Source organism: Fulmarus glacialis, unplaced genomic scaffold (genome assembly GCF_000690835.1).
Source record: "Fulmarus glacialis isolate BGI_N327 unplaced genomic scaffold, ASM69083v1 scaffold545, whole genome shotgun sequence".
Taxonomy (NCBI): Eukaryota; Metazoa; Chordata; class Aves; order Procellariiformes; family Procellariidae; genus Fulmarus; species Fulmarus glacialis.
Genome location: NW_009210912.1, coordinates 534 through 15,835, shown reverse-complemented (window position 1 = coordinate 15,835; position 15,302 = coordinate 534). Strand labels below are relative to the sequence as shown.

At 40.4% G+C, this 15,302-nt stretch overlaps 1 protein-coding gene across 1 annotated transcript in view; it reads left to right on the top strand.

Moving 5' to 3' along the window:
* The first annotated feature begins 12,080 nt into the window (after positions 1-12,080).
* IFNG (interferon, gamma) overlaps positions 12,081-15,302 on the top strand; it is a 3,755-nt gene continuing 533 nt past the window's right edge. Inside the window, exons 1-3 of the mRNA XM_009577301.1 lie at positions 12,081-12,320; positions 14,286-14,354; positions 14,719-14,898. Coding sequence (XP_009575596.1) covers positions 12,198-12,320; positions 14,286-14,354; positions 14,719-14,898 — 372 coding nt within the window. The 5' untranslated portion in view covers positions 12,081-12,197. The remainder of the gene's footprint in view (positions 12,321-14,285; positions 14,355-14,718; positions 14,899-15,302) is intronic.

Below are 15,302 nucleotides of genomic sequence, written 5' to 3'. Positions count from 1 at the left end.
CTCCTCTTTTTTTACATGATGATGGCATGATTTGCTGTTTTTCTAGTTCTGTTTTTGCATGGACTGATTTGGTGCGAATTTGGGAAGTTCTTCTGCACTCTTTTTTGACATCCAAGATGCAGTTATCACTGCTGATCAGTCCTTCTTTCTGTCCCTCAGGGCCCTGCTATGTTCCTGCTATTCTTGAGGAGGTGATTGGGTTGGCTGCTGTCATCAGAATAGTATCATAGAAAAGCCCAGATTGAAAGGGAGCCCTGGAGATGCCTGGTCCAACCTTCCGCTGTAACTGGGGCCTTGGGTTAAGTTAACTAGGGCCCTGTCAAGCAGAGTGTTGAATACTTGAAGGTAGGTTCTTCCACTTCTTTGGGCAACCTACTCTGATGTTTAATTTTTCTCATGCTGAAGACACCCCTGATGCAACTTGAGCCTGTTGCACCTTGTCCTGTCACCATGCACCTGTGTGAAAAGAGTACCTCCATCTTCTCTGGAACTACCTTTTGGGTAGTGGAAGATTGTGGTTAGAGGACAAGAGGAAATGGCCTCAAGTTGCGCCAGGAGAGGTTTAGCTTGGGTATCAGGAAATATTTCTTCACCAAAACGGTTGTCAAGCATTGGAACAGGCTGCCCAGGGAAGCGGTTGAGTCACCATCCCTGGGAGTATTTAAAAGACGTGTAGATGTGATGCTTAGGGACATGGTTTAGTGGTGGACTGGGCAGTGCTAGGTTAACGGTTGGACTTGATGATCTTAGAGGTCTTTTCCAACCTAAATGGTTCTATGATTCTATGATACTATTCTATGATTCTAGATACCTCTGAACCTTCTCACCTTGTGGCTGGACAAAATCAAGTCCTTCAGTCTTTCTTCATAAGTAGAGGTCTCCAACCTTCTAATCACATTGGAGAGGTCATTGTATGAACCTTCTCCTATTTTTCAGTGTCTCTCTTGAGCTGGGGGGACCAAAGCTGGGTGCACTATACTGGGTGTGGCCTGACAAGTGCCAAGCAGAATGGGAGAGAGAACATCCTGTGACCTGCTCGCTGTAGTTTTGCTGATACAGCCCAGGATATAATTTGTCTTCGCTGCTGCAAAGATGAAATCCACTTACGTTCAGCTGTCCACCAGCACTTCCAGATCCTCTTCAGCAGACCTGCACTCCTGTCTGTCATATTTTTCTTGTTTACTTTTGAGGCAAATTCTAAAGAACTTTGCACTTTTGACTTGCAGAAACTCCAGTCTTGCTTCATGTTGACCTTTACCTTCAAACCCACTGATTAGTTACTCTAACTTCTCAAAATGTTTCATTTTGAAATGAAAATATCATTGTTTAACTGAAAAGTTACAACTCATGTAACAACATCCAGTCTTATTCAGAGAATTAACATATACCATAATGATACCTTTCCCAGTACTACTTACCTTCTCAGTCATACTGTATTTTATTATATTTTGTCTTTATCCAAGCAGGGGATTGGATAGCGGACACCTTATGTGACTCCAGAGGAATGTGTTTTACTATGATATTTTACTCAGCCCCATTTTATTTTCTGCAAGATGTTCTTTCAGACATTTTGACTATTGGTTCCTTCTGTGACATACAAAATTTCTTCATCACCCCTGCTTTTACTTCTGCTTTTCCTAAACTTTGTTGTCTGTGCTCTAGGCATGTCTGCTACTTCACTATTTAATTTTCATTATTTCTGCAGCACTTCTGGAGTTACTTTAAGACCTACAGACTTCCTACGCCTGTGAATATCAAAAAAGCATAACCTTGTGATTCGAGATGACTAGAAAAACAACATAAATCCATTCCTTCTTCAGCTGATCGACACTTCATTATTGCTGACTCCTTGACATACAGTTCCTGCAAAGGCTTCCTTGGAAGCAGAGGAGGAATTGATGTATCCCACCGCAGCCTCTTCTGAGTGTAATTCAAGGTGCAATGCCAGAAACGATAGGGTTTTTTAATAGGTTTCCATGTATGCCCAGGTATGAGAAGATTCATGACTACTTTTAAATATTTAATTGCTTCTTCCACAAATTTATTTCTGTACACTATCTGTCTGCTTCTGACTGATTATTCTGGTTCAGGGTCTTATACAAGCAACATTTTAATTTCTTGCTCCCCATTGCTTAGACCGTTCAACTTCAGTGCTAAAACATTTCAAATAAGACATCAGAAATTGTTGCAAGGTATCTTATGTCTTCATTAGCAAAAGGAGCAATGCTATAGGAGCAGATCTGTAAGTTAAAAAAACTGGCATTGAGGACCGAACTTCCACACTGCATTTGTTTTGAGTTTATTTTGGACTAGTCTAGTCTGGTCCTGTGGCCTGAGCTCTTGTTAACAATTGGAGAACATCAAGTGAGTTTCTGAAAACATCTTCCAGTTTTATTTTATCTGAAAGGAACTCATTTTTGCAGACTCCAAGAGTGCTCCCAAATGCAACCCGAAGTACAGTGAATGGGGGTGATCAGGAGACTGGTTTTAAGTTCCCATGCGTAGGACAAATGGCACACTAATGTAGAAGATCTCACTGATATGCCATTTAACCTTATATAGGAGGGAAAAAAATTACTGATTAATCTAAAATTTTTGTGGGTATTTTTTTAGCAACTATCGAACCAGAATTGCTGGTTTTCCAAAAGAAAAATCTCTTATAGAAAGGGGAGAGCATTTCAAGTGTGCTGATGGAAACTCTGAGCCCTTTGCAATTGAAATTCAATTTGTATATCTGCTTTTGCAAAGCTTTGAAAAGACTGTTGTGCTTTGCCTGTGTACGTGGAGACAGAGATAGTACACCACAGCTAAAGCCTGGTGTATCATAGCTCCTCTGCTACTGATATTCACACTAGCCAGATTAAATTAAAACAACCCCAGCTATGGTAGCACATGTTACAGTTTCTCCTTCAATTTTGCTGCACAGATATGCATAGAATAGGCTGATATGGCAAACCAGAGGTATTGAAAAAGGATGAAGTAAGAGTCCAGAGCCCTGTACACATTAATATGAAACAATAAGATTAGTTTAAGTGTGAGGGTAAAGCTCCTTTCATAACTCTTTTTCATAAGTTTTGGAAGTTTTCCATAACTGCCATATAGACTTCCCTAGATATTAACTAATTCTTGAGTAATTGATGGAAAGAATATGCTTTCACAACAATCAAATAGCTGTGTTAGGAAAGCTATTCCCCTCTTTACAGTAATTAACTCATATAGACACTTTAAAATATCAACACGTGGTCCATGATTAGTAGAACAATCTTGCTATTGCTTAGCTGTCAATTTTAATGAAAGTGGCAAGGGCTAAATAAGCTATGAGACTTTCGAGTCTCTCAAATATGGATGAAATTGCTGACTCTGTTCAAAAGTTACTGACGAGGAAGGAACTGACAGCTAGAGAAACTGCATAAGTTTCGTTTCCTTAGGAAAAAAGACTAGCAACCCAACCTGCCATGGTACTTATGTTTTGATTACTTTAAAGTATGCTACTGGAGATTGTATTCTGTTCTTCTCCAACATTTTTTTGTTTTATTGTCTTTTTAGAAACTTGCTTTATTTTAGTTTGGGGGCAGAGACTCATTAGCCTCTTCAAAAAAGCAACAGAAACTTAGTTCTTTCACTTCTTGGTCTTTTAAGTATTTGTTACTAGCTAATTAAATCTTTACATCGCCTAAAGCGGACTAGAGGGTGGCCATTCAGAGCACTTCATAGTTGTTAGTCCAGGCCTTTGAAAAAAAAAGATATGTGACTTTAAAATAAAGTGCATCTACACTCAACCCACAGCAGCTCTTCTATAGGCAGCCTTATTTCCTGTGGAGATGAAGAGGAAATGTACTTAGGGTGTGAAGCACTTCTTCATTTTTTAACTACTAAAAAGCAAAGGTCTTGCATATTTCTCCTTTCACTTTAAATTCTGAATCTAACTGGAAAGTCTTTGCAAGCAAATTGCTCTCAAGAAGTCCAGTTCTAAGTAAAATGTCATCTCTGGATGGATTGCTTGTACGCCTGACTTTCTGGTGTGCTCGTAAGTGTTCCGGAGGCAGGACAGAAACAGGTAGGACCAAATCTAGTGGTTTGCTTTTTTCTGTGAGTAAAGATGACTGGCTTGCTTAGTCACACAATTATGAATGGCACTAAAGAGAATGGCGAGCAAGGGGAAGCCCCACCAAATTGTCTCCTGAATTGTTTTAGAAGAAAGGATTGCGTCACGCAGCAAATTTCTGCTAGGAAACCTCCTGTGGATGTTTCCAAATGGTTATGACAAAAAATGCCCACTCTGTAGGCTGGTTTGAAACATTTCATGGATATTTTCTTACTGATGCTTGAAATCGATCATTGAGTTAGCCTCCAACATATGCCCACACCTACACACTTGTGTTTGCATGTACATATGTGCTATTTAACTATTATAAATGCGAAAATGATCAGATTTTTCCCCAAAATGCTCACATTTCAACTTAAAATATTCAATAAGAAATTAAAGCATTATGGGATTGCTTTCACTAGTGTTTTCCTCCAAATTTAAATATGAGTATTAATTTCCAACAATAAATGTGTCTGTACAATAAAGGTACTTAAACTGTGAAAACAAATGCAACTGTACAATGAAAACTTGAATGGCACTTGAACTCCTTGCTAAAAACTAGACCAGAAAACTCCAATGCAAATAAAAGCCCACAACGCAGAAAATCAACGTAAGGAGAAGGAATGAATCACAAAACCCAACACACAGAGAAAATTTGGTAAGCACAATGGGAGGAAGATGAGTGAGGCTGGCTCACCAATAGGTTGAAAGTCCGAAAAGTACCATTTGGATATAGTATTGAGAATGTATGGAAAGTATTATGTTGATCGGAGGGCTATGATTTCCGACGTTATCAATCTGCAACAAATTTTCAGCAGAGTCCCTGCTATTTCGGGACATTGCAAGCTGGCTTGTGACGAGGTCAAGGAAGACCCCTAACTAGATTCACCCAGCACATACTGAAACCGACAGCTGATCCAAGACTAGCATCCTGTGGTCTTCTCTCTTTAAAAATAACATGGTCCTTTTGAAAAGGCACCGTGAGGTATTGTCGCAGATACCTGGACGCAGAAGTTCAGGTGTTTTTTTGGCTTCTTTTGAAGGTGGATCTGATCCTATGAAAATCATAGAATCACAGAATCATAGAATCGTTACAGTTGGAAAAGACCTCTAAGATCATCGAGTCCAAATGGAACTGAATAGCAGACTGTGAAAATACCAGAGGCCTCTCTGGATGAAGAGTTAATGTATAGAGGAAAACACGCTCTCACTTACTGGGAATGGCGGAAAGACACTGTGAGCAAAACCTGTGATGTTTTTTCTACCTATTAATGTACAGCAAAGGTAGACATATGCATATATATTCACAGGAAACAGCAGAAAGTCAGAACCACAGAACGCAGTCAGGCGTGGAAATGTTTTCTTAATGAATTATTTCTCTTAAAGTGGATTAAAATGTTACCTTAAAACTAATGGAAATATTTGTGGAAAAGTTTATGGAAATACTAGCATGCTGGCCTTATGAAAAGCAAGGCTATTAAGGAAGAATTAGAAAACCTTGGAAGATCACTTTGGGGAGAACTATTTTAATAAAATATATCTTTATTTTATAGAAGACTTTATACCCACCAAGGCACGAAGTGGCTTACCTGAAGTCAGTATGTTGTACTAATAGCTTTGGATTGATAACATTGCCTCGTTAACATTAAAAATCAACAGTATGAGTGTTGTAGGTGCTGCTAGTGCCTACAAAGCCTAAGTGGAAGTATTTCAAAAGTCTTTAGGAAGAACCTTGAAACAATTACATTTGAATTGTAATTTTTTCTATTTGCCTTATTATGCTTTTAGAAGTTCTTGTTTTCAATCTTTTCCCTGCAACCATGACGATTAAAAAGTGATTAGAAAAAAATCCCAACCCCAAAACTCTAAAATAAACCCTGAGATTCATGAAATCACATAAGACAAGAAGCTGGGGCTTTAAAAACTTTCGAGAGTAAGTGTTTTATTCTTCTTGGAAGAACGAAGAAGAACTGGTGAAAATGAAAGGTTTTATGTGGAAAAACCCATAGACACTGCGGTTGTAGCACAGGAGGTATTTTATGCAACGCCAGCCATACTTTGGGCTGCTGCCATGCCAACAGTTGTGCTGCTTTTCCACTGATATGGACTTAAACTAAAATTTAATAAGATTTGGAATCTTCTTCTATTTTATGGGTAATAGACTTTAATCTGGAGTTGGATATGTGAAAAGACTCTGAACTGTAGAAGCATGGAGTAAAAATGCACACCATGTTTTTCCATTACTGTCTTCTACAATGCTATCGTTTTCCATACTTTACTACAAGAAAAATAACATTTTAGGATTGTATCTCCCTTTCTCATGGTTAGCTCCCACTGGTAACTCACGGTTTCTTAATCGTTCATACATACAGACTGTGTTTTTTGGAGAGCTGGAAAACCAGTGTGTACTAACCTGAAATATGTCACAAGAAACAAGGAGGACCCTTTGGTCTCCATTACATATTGCTGTCCATGCACAACCGGCAATGAGAAAAGATATGTTATAGGTCCCTCTGTCCAGTCCCAGAATTCCTCATACACATGAGTTCAACAGTCTTTCAAGGAAAGGGAAGGGAGACAGCATTATGCTCATTTTCATAAACAGGGACATTAACTGCTGTTAATGGGGACAGATGTTCTGAGAAAAATATTTGTTATCATCTCCTTACGCTCCAGAAAATTACTTTAACATGAGTCCTGAATATTCTCATTATGCTATTACTGGAGTCTCTAGACAACACAGAGCTGATAGTCATACAGTTAGGAGAGGCCAAAAAGTCCACAACAGTGTGTGAGAAAGGCCAGCAAGAACAGCTATTCACAGCTATCCTCCTCTTCCTCCTGGGCAAGGCAAAAGCTTGAACTCTTATTTACAGGATGGATGAGTACTCAGACCATGAGGGGGCAGTTATTTCCTCTTACTAATTCAGAAAGTAATCATTAGTGTTTTGTGAGGAAAGGTTTTCCCAACCTATAAACTTTTTTCCATCCCACATGGGGTTACCAAATTGAAATTCTGAAGGAAGTATGAAACAGATGTCTTGTGTCAATCAAGGTACCATGATTTTAATAATTTTACAATTTTAATAATTACACTCCAATCACTTAAAGTTGTACCCATCAGCTCATTATCTATCTGGACATCTGTCTCTCTATATTTCTAACACCACCAGGTGTTAGTTTCCTCTTCCTTCCCTTTCTTTGGAAGACTCAGCAGCTAATGTGTGTGAGAAATTTTGTGAGTGGAAAGAGGGATCAATAATATATATTTTCCCATTCCCGATTACATGCAGACAGGAGTATGTAATGGAGGCCAAAGGGTCTCCAGATGGTACAAACTGGTTTTCCAGTTCTCTCAAATAATAGCATTTCCAAAAAGTGCTTGGAATGGGCAGGATAGAGTATTTTGTTTAGAAAAACGTCAAAACAGTTAATTTTGAGAATTTCAGAACTTCCCCCTGCCCCGAAATTTTTTTTTATAAAACAGAGTAGCTGTTTTGTGCCAACTTTAATCATAATGATCATTGGGAACGTCCTCTAAATCACAGAGATCCGGTGGTCACAAGGAGTAGACAGCTACATCCTCCATGACGTGTAGCACCGATGAAACATATCCATATCTGTGGGAGAGTGGTGGGGTTTTTTTTGTGGTAGGGAAGAATGTTAGTCTTACCGTGTGTTCATAAGGGTCAGTTGCAAAGTCATGAAGCCTGATTATCAAGACATCTACTTTGCAGATAGTGGTATCATAAATAACAATATTTAGTAATTACATAGCACTGGTACAATGCATACGCAAACTTTAATAATTTAAGGGGTAAGGGGTAAGGATTGTGAAGGAGGAACCAAAAGAATTATTTCTGCTGCTTTATAGGAAAGGGAGGCTAAGAGATGAAGTGTGATGTAAGGTCAGAATGACAACTCAGAGAGGGTTTTCCAGCCCTGAGCTGCTTTCCTTGGGCAGTGGTAATAGAGGAAGCCACTGAGTTTTAGAGAAACGAAACTCTGGCAGAGATCTGCTGGACTGGTAGGGGCAGTTCCTTACTAACCACTCAGCCAGCACGCTGAGGAGTACACATAAAACAAAAAATGAAAGGGAAAAACCTTTAGTCACTGGTCATAGTGAAATTTGACATGACTTAGCAAGGACATCATCGGGTAATTGGTGTAAGGTGTTGTATGAACAGAAGGGTGTGAAACCTCTGCTTTGCATGAAGCGTCGGATGACTTCCAGGCAGCAAAATGAAAAAATGCCTTGGTTTCATTTCTTACTGTTTTTGGAACAGATGACAGTCCAGCTGTGACTATGGAGCCACACAGAAGGACCACTCCAATTCTATGCAGCACAAGACTTTTCAATATTATTCTGGCACCTCTTTCAGCTAGGTTGGGACTAGTGCTCAGGCAAAGAGCTTGTGTTAGTGCTGAGTGTCCAGTCCCCTCCAGTATGCACTCAATAGATATCTACTAAGGAACACGGATAAAAAATTGGATGCTCTTAGGCCCTTGGCTCTGTCTAGTAAGGGGCAGATATTTGCAGGATACTCCCTATTTTGTTTGTAACCATGTTGATGCTCAGGAAAGGCAGTGCAGAGGAGCAATCAGCCTTCCTCACAACCTGGCTGTTCACGGTTCTGGGGCAACAAGACATACCCTGGACAATGGTGATCTGTTTCATCACTTTTGGGTGGATTGGGAAGCAGAACAGGGCTGGGGGGGGTGCAGGACCACTGGAACTCAGGGACCTTCATGTTCTGACCATCTGCTATAGGCTTTGCCTAGTTTCAAAATGATCTGGAGACAGGTGATGGTGTGTGTCGGTAGAAGAGAACATTATGAGACAAGCATGTCAACATTAACATGGTACCATTTATTCAAATGTAAAGGATTTGGAAAAGGGATCCTATATTTCTGTATTAGAATACATTTCTGTCCAGCTCATGATTTACCACAGAACATTCAACCCTTTGTGTGAGAATTTGAATGCAGAGATGAGTAGAAGGCCTGAATCTAGCCTCCACAAACAAGAGAGGGTACCTGGAAGTCAGACCTCCACTCAGAAGATAGCATGACAGAGCCAGAAGTCATGGCTTTCTTCTTCTTTGCTCTTCGCTTAATTTCTTGACTCAGTTTATGATATAATACTTGTAGCACTGCTTAGTGGGCAAAGGGCCACAATGGGACTGGGAGACCCTGTTTGTGTTCTTAGATTTGCCTTTCCTAGATGCTGAATGATCATGAATCGTCCCATTGCTCTGAGCTTCCATTTTCTTACCTGCAAAATTGGATGGTTGACAGTGGCCTCCTCTGAAAGCTGAGGATTTCTACTGATAAAATTAACCATATAAACCCCCAAAACTTTAACTAGTATCTACAAAAAGTGAGTTGGAAAAATCCTTTCTTTCTGATATTTCATCCTCCTGTTATTCTTAAAAGTTTAGTAGTAATGGGATACCAAAGGGAGGTCACCTGAGACGTACAGCCTGCTGTGGATGAGATGCGTGTCTGACAGCTTTAACAAGGCAGTCTAACCCACTGCAGTCTCTCTGGATGAATAGTTCTCTGCAGAGGAGGGCAGTGTTACTGACTTAATCTTTCAGCTCCTGGAATTACTTCTTCTGCCTGGCTGGATAATTACAGCAATTAGTTGTGTTCAGTTGTGCTGTGATTTGTCCTCAACATGTTAAGAAGACCGAGCTGTCTGAATAAAGAATCTCTCCCAAACTCCTTCCTTGCAGCTCTTTGCACACTGTCTAGTAATTCAACAGAAAAGCACTGCTCAAATTAGGACCTGTAATGGCAAAAATTGGGCTTGATGAGCCAGTCCCTCTTCCAGCTGTATGTTTCTGACAGCATAAAGAGTGCTGTATGTAACAGGAATCATTTTCCTTCTGCCACTTGACATCTCCCTTCCAACACTTTGACAAAGAATTGCTCTATGGCCAGTTGGCGTGCCTGAGCACGTCTCCCACCTTGTAAAATATGTTTGGTTTTCCTGTATGTATAAAACTACATTCAGCTGTGCCGCAGCATGTCATTTGACTATGCTTGCCTTGCAAAGCAATCCAGATGTTTCAACATTACCAATAGGTTTGTTCAGTGTGCTGACATTTGTAAGTCCACTTTGAATTGTAAGTCCACTTTGAATCTTGGTGGGAATTCCATTTTGTCACCATCCCTGGAGGTATTTAAAAGACGTGTAGATGTGGCGCTTAGGAACATGGTGGACTTAATAGTGTAAGGTTAATGGTTGGACTTGATGATCTTAGGGGTCTTTTCCAACCTAAATGATCCTATGATTCTATGATTCTAATTTCTAGCATAGAATCATAGAATCAGAATAGTTTGGGTTAGGAGGGACCTTTGAAGATCATCTAGTCCAACCCCTCAGCCATGGGCAGGCATGATAACTTTGCATTTTTTTACAGTGCTTTGAAGCATCCTTGAACAGTATTATCACCTCACCTCCATGTCAACACTTCCAGCAATCAAGTTATTGCTTAACCAGTTTTGATTTCCTAAACTAAAACCAAGATGGGCATTGCATAGTGCTACTACCCCAAGCAGATTACAGCCTAAATTTGTGCAGTACTGCACCTGTTGTGAAATGTGTGCCATCTGTCTACGCTGCTATTCCCAGGGAGCTTTAGCATGCAGCTTTTGGGCCTGCTGGTTCTTGTCTCTGCAAAATGGCAATTCCCTGTTGACAATGGTAGTAGTAGGCTAGATCTATTCCACAGATGGAGGTCCTCTTTCAAGCTGCAGATGAAAAATATTTCATGGCGTTAGTGGTCATTTGCTGAGATAGGAGGTGTTGCTGCGGAAGGGGCCAGCTTCTTGCAAGGAACACCCAAAGAGCCACCCGGGGCTGTGCTGGAGAGCTCAAATCATACCTGTTGGGGGCCAGCTTAATTCCCATCTGTTTCTGATGAGCTACAGACATCCTCCACTGCAGCCTTTGTGAACTGAGCCCACAAAGTACCTCTTCCTGATCCTCTCTCTTTTCTTTTTCCCTATGGGCTCCCTCTTTCTTTCCTTTGTAGGCTCCTGCCTACCCTGCGTTCATATACTACAGCCTAAAATTACTCTGATTTCTTCATAAGACTCTTCACAGTTAACTCTTTTCCCATGATATCCATCAAAGCAGAGTTCAGTTCCTACACAAAAACCTTTTCCCCAGCTATCCTCAATACAGTTGTTTCAGGGGTCTGTATGCACTTGGAGACCATCCTGTCTGTTTTCTTCAGCTGGGCTTTTTTTCATCCATGTCTTTCTGTTTTCATATTCTACACACATAAGTGCAAACAAAGGGGCAGGTGGGGAACTTTAATTATTGCCAAGCAGAAATGAGTGTCTTGAGTACTGAATACTCCGCTCTTGCAGATAGTAGACAACCATTGAGGAATTTAATATGATGCATCATTGCATCCATGCTGGAACCTCATTTTCCCTGAGTCTATTTTGAATTCTGAGGTGAAGAATGAGAAAGCAGCAAAAATACACTTTAGACCATGGAAAGAATGCAAGTGGTGTTTCACAAAAGGACAGCAGTAGGGAGAACGTTTAGATCTCTAAGTGACTCTGAAGAATGCCATGGCAATCTCAGTGGTTACTTTAAAAGAATACCAGAAATGAGTTGACTGTTACACTGACCCTTTAACCACACGATATGATTTCTTTTTCAGATAACGTGTAAGAATATGCTTGAGCCACAATGCATACTCCTCAATCAGTATCATAATTTCCCCCTTTTCCCCAACCACGTGTAAAAGAAACTTCAGAATCTGCCACGTAAATGTTACCCATTGATGAACCACTGAAAATTTTTCCAGGACCACGCTTTAAGAAAGATGCTTTCGAGGGATTCCCTTGATTAGCCGAAAACGAAGGGTTCTTATCTAACACTATCTTGTCTAAATATACACAGCCTGTGATGACGAAATAAAAAATTTCAAGACCAGGTATAAATACCACTGGCAGGCAGATGAAGTTCATTCGTCTACTTTCTTCTAATAGAAGATTTAACTATTAGAAGTTGAAGCTCACTGCTTTTAGAACTGACATCTCCCAGAACTTATCTGAGCATTTTAACTGAACCATCACCAAGAAAATGACTTGCCAGACCTACAGCTTCTTTGTTCTCTCTGTCATCATGATTTATTTTGGACGTTTTGGAAATAGCTTAATTCTTGCTCAACTTCAAAACGATATAGACCAACTGAAAGCTGACTTTGTAAGTATGGTCTTCTACTGCATTTCTCTTCTCTTCTGCTCGTGCTTTGGATATCGTCCAGACTTGAGCACTGCTTGACATACCCAATACGTACCAATAGAGGGTAACCATGGAACAAGTTTTTTGGTTATATCTCTTTTTAAACAAGAATATGGACAATTTCTTTGGTTTTGCTAACCTCTTTTGCTAACATCTTTCACTAACGTGATTCAGTTTTTCAATAGTCATAGTTAATGTAGTAGTTTGCATTTATTTCAGGGGCACTTTTCCTTTCACAAGAGCCTCTCCTAGCTCCATTCAGCCTTTGATCACATGGAATGTTTTAAAACAGAAATCCTAATGCAATTTATGATGAATGAATGAATCTTGATTCAATTCTATTCAGATGCAATTTACTGACACTTTTTTACTTTTAGGTTAGTTATGTTAATGGGGGATTTGGTATTAGTTAGCAATATAAACAAAATGAAGAACTTCTGCTTTAACAAATGCATCTGGTACTTATTATTAGTAGTAGCAGTGTGTTGCCCAAAGGTGGTTCCTACTGCTTATTCTTTTGCATCCTCCAGCCATTCTGCTTCCATATCTGTGACTATGATCCAGCATGGGAATGTTATCTGGCATGATATTAGTTCTTTTCAGACAGAATTTTGATAACTTGATAACTGCAGTGTGAAATCGCCTATCTTCATCTAGGAGGCATTAAAGTAGTTCACAGTTGACTTCAGCTGGGATTAGTCATAGAGATAACAGATCTACAGTAGAGTCACTTCTAATTAACAGCTTTTTTTCTCAATATATTTTTGTTTTTTCTCCTAAAATGCATGAAAGCAACTCCAAGCAGCTCCTATTTTTAGCCCTGATTTTGTCAGAATTTTGTGCATATGAAACTTGAAATTTAGTAGTCAAAGAACCACCCTGAAGCCTAGTGTGATACTTCAGTGTTTGCAGATCGATAGGAAACTGGCCGTAAAATTGGCATTATGTCTTAAATTTGTCATTAGCATAGATCAGAGAGATTCTCACTAGAATATATATAACTCTGTTGGAGAGATCCTGAGCTGTGGTGAGCTTCTTGCACCGACATTAAAAACTCTGGTCCACAGCAGGTGCTCCCCACCTTTCAGAAGAACAGCAAAACAAGGTTTGGCAATGTGCTCAGCATGGGGAGCCAATCAGCCTACGAGGTTTCTGTCAGCCTGCAAGTTTTCCCTTTACATTCGCTGTATTTAAATTACTGAGCAGACAAAAAAGGAAATAGTGACTGTTGTATACAAAAAGAAAAAAAAAAAAGACACACACAGAAGAGGAAATGATTCAGTTTACCTTTCCTTGGTAGGAGAATTGTATTGCTCTTTGTTTCCTAGAATCGGCCAGTGTGTAGCTAACATCTGATGGTTAAACTCCGTCCCTGCGAGCCTCTCAGTAGCCCACTAACCCTGTATATCCCCATGCCTGACTGTGGGCTGCTGGGCTATTCTCCAGTTCTACAAACTGTAGGTTTATAGTAAAGTTAATTTGTTCTTGTTCCATATGAGATTTTACTAAGACTGGATAAATTCAAGGCCACAGACTACATACTGGTGGACTTCGACTTACCAGAAAACATGCCAAGGTCAGATCTGACAATTTTCTAGTCAGTTGTTATGCTTATGAAGTTTAATTTTCAGCTGTCAATAGCAAAACTTGCAAGGGGTGTTCGGTAAAATAGATGGTGCTAAATGTCTCTATTCAGATGAGTTATAGCAGGAGAAGACATTGAAAAGCAGACTAATGCCGGTTCCGGTATTAGGCAGTCATCCAATGCGATTTGTACTTAGAGAAGTGAAAGCATTGTAATAGCTATAGGCCAGTGGTGCAAAAATCACGTCTCTCTGGTTTTTACTGCTCATTTGAATAGAGAATGCAAATTTTCCTTGTGATAAGTATTGTTTGTATAACAGATACGTTTGTTACTTGTTGCAGAACTCAAGTCATTCAGATGTAGCTGACGGTGGACCTATTTTTACAGAGAAACTGATAAATTGGACAGAGGTGAGTCAGAACCAGATATGACAAAGCATCTCTGGTGCTTTGCAGGGCACTTTTGGTACAAAGCAGCTCCCAGGGCCAGTGTAACTAGATGGGGTAGAAAAAACATGAGCAGAGGCCACTTCGGTAGCTTGGAAGTGAGAAGACAATCCCCATAAAAATGCCTCCCATAAGGATCAAGGTGCTTTATACTGCACCATGAATGGATCCTGAGGTATAGCCAAGCCCAGGAGATGAGTTACACCATCTTCTTTATCACCCTGTTTCAAGTGGCAGTGAGAACCCCTGCGTGCTGCATTTTAGCTTCGTTTATTTTCCTGCTGTTGAGCACTCACAGTCCTTTCTTTCTGACTGTATTTTTCAACAGAGAAATGAAAAAAGGATCATCCTGAGCCAGATTGTTTCCATGTACTTGGAAATGCTTGAAAACACTGACAAGTCAAAGGCACATGTCAGGCACATATATGAGGAGCTCTATACTCTGAAAAACAGCCTTCCTGATGGCTTAAAGAAGATGAAAGACCTCATGGACCTGGCAAAACTTCAGGTAAGGCTCTTCCTCTGCCTCCAGGGCTCATGACACTATATTTTCCAGTTGAGATTTGAGTGTGACTCAAGCCAATAATGCTTCAGTAACCCATCTGGTAACCCCCATCTGGCTCAGTTTACACTGGAAAACCTAATGTTTCCAGCTGCAGGGGCTGCTGCGGGTCTGCGGTGTGGGGTGTCAGCGCGGGGGCTGCCCCCCCCAACTCTTGCCGGAGTCTGGCACAGAGGTGCCGGCAGCGCTGCTGCGTCGTCTGCCCACCAGAGCTGCCACTGACACGGCCGTTTGTGGTTTAGAAATTGGGTGGGAAGGTTGTCCCCGGTTACGGCATGCCTCCGCGGGCTTTGGAGGCACTTGGCTTATCGAGCGAGTGCCAACGGCACGAACCACCTACCTCTGCAGAG